The sequence below is a fragment of the Engraulis encrasicolus genome, chromosome 20 (genome assembly GCF_034702125.1).
Source record: "Engraulis encrasicolus isolate BLACKSEA-1 chromosome 20, IST_EnEncr_1.0, whole genome shotgun sequence".
In the NCBI taxonomy this organism is placed as follows: domain Eukaryota; kingdom Metazoa; phylum Chordata; class Actinopteri; order Clupeiformes; family Engraulidae; genus Engraulis; species Engraulis encrasicolus.
The window spans coordinates 43,343,108-43,348,120 of record NC_085876.1 but is presented as its reverse complement, the minus strand read 5'-3'; the positions used below and the strand labels follow the sequence as shown (position 1 = coordinate 43,348,120).

The following is a 5,013-nucleotide window of genomic DNA, read 5'->3' as shown; positions in this document are numbered from 1 at the left end:
ATTTGGACTTGTACCTCTATGAGGAGAGCAGCAGGTTGGGCCAGTACATGCTCCCAGAGGACACACACCCTTTACTCTACTACTATTCTATACACCATTAGACAAGAGAAAGGTGCAATCAGTAATGAAAAAGTGTCATTTTAACAAAAAGTGTTCTTTAGGAATAAACTACATTCCAGTCTTTAAAAATGGTCAAATTGGCCTCTAGGTCTCAGTAATATCTGTCCCTGTATTGGTGGCCTGATCATTTTGGTATCGCATACAGCAATTATAAAGGACTGTAAAGTGACAAAGCAAGACTGTATCAGCACAAGTCTTACATCAGCAAATAATGTGTTAGTGCAGTGCCTTCTCTCTATCTCTCTCTCTCTCCCTCTCTCTCTCTCTCTCTCTCTCTCTCTCACTCTCTCTCTCTCTCTCTCTCTCTCTCTCTCTCTCTCTCTCACACACACACACACACACACACACACACACACACACACACACACACACACACACACACACACACACACACACACACACACACACACACACACACACACACAGAGCTCAATTTGTCTATCTGTGCTGCTCTACTGTTATTGAGGTCTTCACTGGTAGCATTCTCAGAGAACAGGCATTACAACCAGTACTAAAATATGGAAACATTCTCTCTGTGAAAGTGTGGGTGAAGCTGTGTAAATGTGTGTTATTATCAATGTCAGAGAATGACAGCTTTCCTCTGTCCCAGTCCAGCTGCACTCTGATCCTCTGGGGTTTCTGCTTCACTGTGAGGAGAGTGGGGGGCTGTGGTGGGGCATGCGCTCCATATTTACCATTATAATAAAACACAATCCACCACCCACTCAAGGATCTGAAGTCTCCCTTCCTCTGGAGAGACTCTGCCATCACACCCACATTCCACCGTGTGTTGTCCCCAACCTCCACATCCCAGCAGTGTGTCCCTGAGTTAAAGCCCTCAGAGCCCAGGAGACAGGGATACTCATCAAATCTCTCTGGATTACCAGGCAGCTGCTGTCTCTCACCAAACCTCACACTGTTCAGATCCTCAGACAGGATCAGTTCTGGGTATGCAGTGTTGGAGTCCAGAGTAACAGGAGCTGCAGAGAAGAAGAAAACACACAGAAGCTGAACAATAAAGATGCGTTCAGGACGACAAAGACCTGTGACGGTGCCCATTCCTGCATCTGATGTCGAACCGAAAGTCTGAGCATGTGGGACCGGAGGGTTGGTATGCGATGTGATCTGAAAAATACTTGTTTTTTCCTCTGCGTATCATGACAACAATGTGGATGTCAGCAGGTTTATACGTGTAACAAATGGTTACATGCAGAACAGTGCAGAGCCTGGTATGACCGTGTGTGTGTGTGTGTGTGTGTGTGTGTGTGTGTGTGTGTGTGTGGCGGGGTGTGCATGTGTATGACTGTGCATGTAGAGTGGAGAGGTATTTGGATGTGCGTGTGTGTGTGTGTGTGCGTGCGTGCGTGCGTGTGTGTGTGTGTGTGTGTGTGTGTGTGTGTGTGTGTGTGTGTGTGTGTGTGTGTGTGTGTGTGTGTGTGTGTTTGCGTGTGTGTGCGTGTGTGTGTGTGTACTACTTACTGAATTGAACAATCTCCTGCATTTTCTCCCAGACTCTGAACTTCAAGTTGCCCAGGTGCTTTGCCACATTGATCAGAGCTCCTGAAAGCTTCTCTGGATCCTGCAGTGTGCACTGGGCTCTGGAATAACATTCAGGAGTCAGTGCTGCTGTGTGGGTTTGGGTTCAGAACCACAGACAAGAGAGAGACAGGAGGCACATCACTCACCTTTTCACTGTGCTCTTGTAGTTCTGGAAAGAAATAGAATATTGTTAAAACCACCCTCTTTTGCATTTATTTATTTTATTTATTTTGTGAACTGCATTCATCAATACCATGCATTTCAACACTCTGTACCACATACTTAAGCAGACAAGTAATGACATAGATACACGTGTATTATGTGTTATCCTGTAATATTCTCAGTCTGTGAAGCTATCTGTTGATTTCTTTTTACTAACAGCTCTGTTCACCACAGTAGCTGATGGACAAACAAAGACTGAAAATGTTACTGGTATTATGATGGGAGGTTCAAAAAGAAAAGATACTGTATGATTTTATGATTCAGCACATTTCATTGTATACCTGTTTTAAAATGCCAAAGCATTGATTCTAATGCAGTTTCATACAAGTGTGTCTGATTTACTACAAACAAGCAATAATAATACAGGTATGACAGACGCACAGACTCACACACAGCCGGACAACCAAGGTACCTACTGGCAGGCGAAGGCACAACCATAATCTCATTGCCTAAAGACGGAGTGTGACCTACCTGCAGGAATGTGACATCATCAGATTCCATCTCCTCTTCTATGGCTCTGACCGATTCTGAAAGAGATGAGATCTCTCTGCTCAGCTTTTTAATCTTCTTCTTCATCATCCAACTCTTCTGCTCCTCTTCCTCCCTCAGTGCAGATATCCTGGCTGTCTCTTCATCTCGTAGAAACTGGTGAAGCTTCTCAAACTCCTCCTTGATCTGCTTCTCAGTGGTATGGACTTGGGTCTAAAAACAAAAAATATATAATAATAACACAACACAAATGAATGTCATAATTACTCAGGTAAATTTGTAATAAATCTCCAACCCCTCAAGTGAACGTCTTTCTCTGAAACATGTCTCACCTTAATGTGAGCTGCTGTTTGGTCACAGAGGAGTTTAACTTCTTCTAATTTCTTCAGTTCCCCTTGTAAAGGCTGCAATTTGATCTTGAGCTCTCCCTGAAATGAATGATCATTATTTAGGCCACAATATCAAAACAATAATCACTAAATTGATAAAGGGGTTAGGCACCATTTTCACTACTAGATTCTTACCTTGTGTTCAAGTGCTACTTCCTCTATGGGACTGAAGTTGTGATTTTTATGTTTCTTTGAGTCTCTGCAAACCAAACACATTGCTTCTTGATCCTCCAGACAGAAGAGCTTGCGTTTCTCACTGTGCAGACTGCAGAGCACCTCAGACCCTGCTGAAGCTCTCTGACTCCTCTCCTGTAGGAAGGTCTCACACAGGTTCCTTAATGCAATGTTTGGGACATCAAAGTATTTTGAGCATTTCCTCCTGCAGTAGGGACATTCTCTGGATCCCTTCCCCTCCCAGAACTGCAACAGACATGCCTTACACGCACGGTGAGCACACATCAGTATGACAGGATCCTTGTAGATGTCACAGCACACAGGACAGGTAAGATCTTCTTCAAAATGTGATGCCATTTTCTCCTATACAAAACAGTAAAACATAGTCATGGATACCTATTCCAATCCTCCATGAGAGATCCCTGCAGGTCACTGCCCAATTAATAATGTACAGTCTTGGTCAGGTGTGTGTGTGTGTGTGTGTGTGTGTGTGTGTGTGTGTGTGTGTGTGTGTGTGTGTGTGTGTGTGTGTGTGTGTGTGTGTGTGTGTGTGTGTGTGTGTGTGTGTGTGTGTGTGTGTGTGTGTCTTGCAGTAGGCTTACAACTAATGATCACTAGATGAAAGCATGTTGCCAGCTGATCATGCACATTAGCTTAATTCATAAAATGGGGACTTGTTTCCTTTCCAAAATATGACCTCAGAATTCATTTGAATCAAAACAGTGCAAGAAAATGTTAAAGTACTTACGACCAGCCTTCGAAACTTGTTGCAGCCCGTTTACTTTCACTTTTGATTTGGTGGAATAAAAAACAATCTCAAAGTTTTAACTGTAATAATGGAATACAATTGTAAATGTATTAATATAAACATGCCCCGTTCATTCTGCAAGTCATTAAACAAAAGCAAAAAATCTTCTATTTAAGAAAAAAGTGTCACAAACGTGTTGAAGCGTTACGAGGGAAAGAGCTGCCCTATGTACGTGCCTTAGCCGTCACTTCCTCATTCTCAAAGGAGGGAGAGGGGAAGAGGGAGGGACTCAGAGAGGCAGAAGCAGGGGTGTAGTGGGCGCGGTACGCGGGGGTACGCAGTCCACCCACTTCTCCTGAAGTGAGATTTAAAAAAAATCTTCTGCCCATGTTTGAATACAAAAAGGGATGATCACATAGCATTATTGCAGGTGATTGACCAAACGGAGAAGCAATGACGGTAGATTAAGGACAGTAGGGGGGTTTGACATGATAAGTTGCCTTACTATTTGATGACTTTAAAAATCGCGTACCCCACTTTAAAAATCTCCACTACACCACTGGGCAGAAGCAGCAGGCACTGTACCGTCCAAGGCAGGGGTATTCAATTAAAAGTCACTGAGGGCCAGCTTATCATATTCCTCACAGTAAAAGGGACGAACATAATATTATACATACGTAGATAGCGCGTCCATGTTTTCATTTTGTTCAGATCTTGTGGAGCCTTGCCATGCAGGGCCGGATCAGACCCTGCATGGGGCCTCCAATTGAATAGCCCTGGTCTCAGGTATTCCTCTCCTGGAGATAGCCAAGCTAATGTAGGTTAGCAACATCGGCAAAACCTTAAAGCAACTGATTAACGTTTTTGTCTCCTTAATCTCCTTAAAGTTTCCAAACATTTGTAGTCATGAGACACCATTTTGACATCCCCAATTTCTGGGGATTTCTGAGGAAGAAATAATACAAACACACACACACACACACACACACACACACACACACACACACACACACACACACACACACACACACACACACACACACACACACACACACACACACACACACACACACACACACACACACACACACACAAGGTATTAAACCTAGCCCATAGATATTTATGACAGTCTAAAAGTGTACAAAAAAACAAAAAAAAAAACAAAGGAGACAGGGGATTTTCACAAGAAATAATACATGACTGAGCTACATAATATACTGGGTATTAAACAATTTGATATTGATGACAGTCTTAAATTGTAAAAGAAAAAAAAAAAAATGCAATCATGAATGAACTACATCATTAAAAATGGTCAATTTGCCCTGCAAAGTC

General features: G+C 42.9%; 1 protein-coding gene across 1 annotated transcript; it reads right to left on the bottom strand.

Annotated features, from left to right (window-relative positions):
* Window positions 1-558: 558 nt before the first annotated feature.
* Window positions 559-4,436, bottom strand: LOC134436044 (E3 ubiquitin-protein ligase TRIM39-like). Its single transcript, XM_063185072.1, has 7 exons — window positions 4,410-4,436; window positions 2,895-3,179; window positions 2,703-2,798; window positions 2,353-2,583; window positions 1,806-1,828; window positions 1,600-1,718; window positions 559-1,100 (listed from the first exon to the last, which is right to left on the bottom strand). Exons 1-7 carry the CDS (start codon window positions 4,434-4,436, stop codon window positions 559-561), a joined length of 1,323 nt encoding a protein of 440 aa, XP_063041142.1.
* Between the last annotated feature and the right edge of the window lie 577 nt (window positions 4,437-5,013).

Coding starts and splice junctions, on each gene's coding strand:
- LOC134436044 (XM_063185072.1), bottom strand. CDS start 4,436: ATGCAGGGTCTGATCCGGCCCTGCATG. Junction 3,180..4,409: donor GTCTGATCCGGCCCTGCATG/GCAAGGCTCCAC, acceptor TGTCTGTTGCAG/TTCTGGGAGGGGAAGGGATC. Junction 2,799..2,894: donor AAGTAGCACTTGAACACAAG/GTAAGAATCTAG, acceptor CATTCATTTCAG/GGAGAGCTCAAGATCAAATT.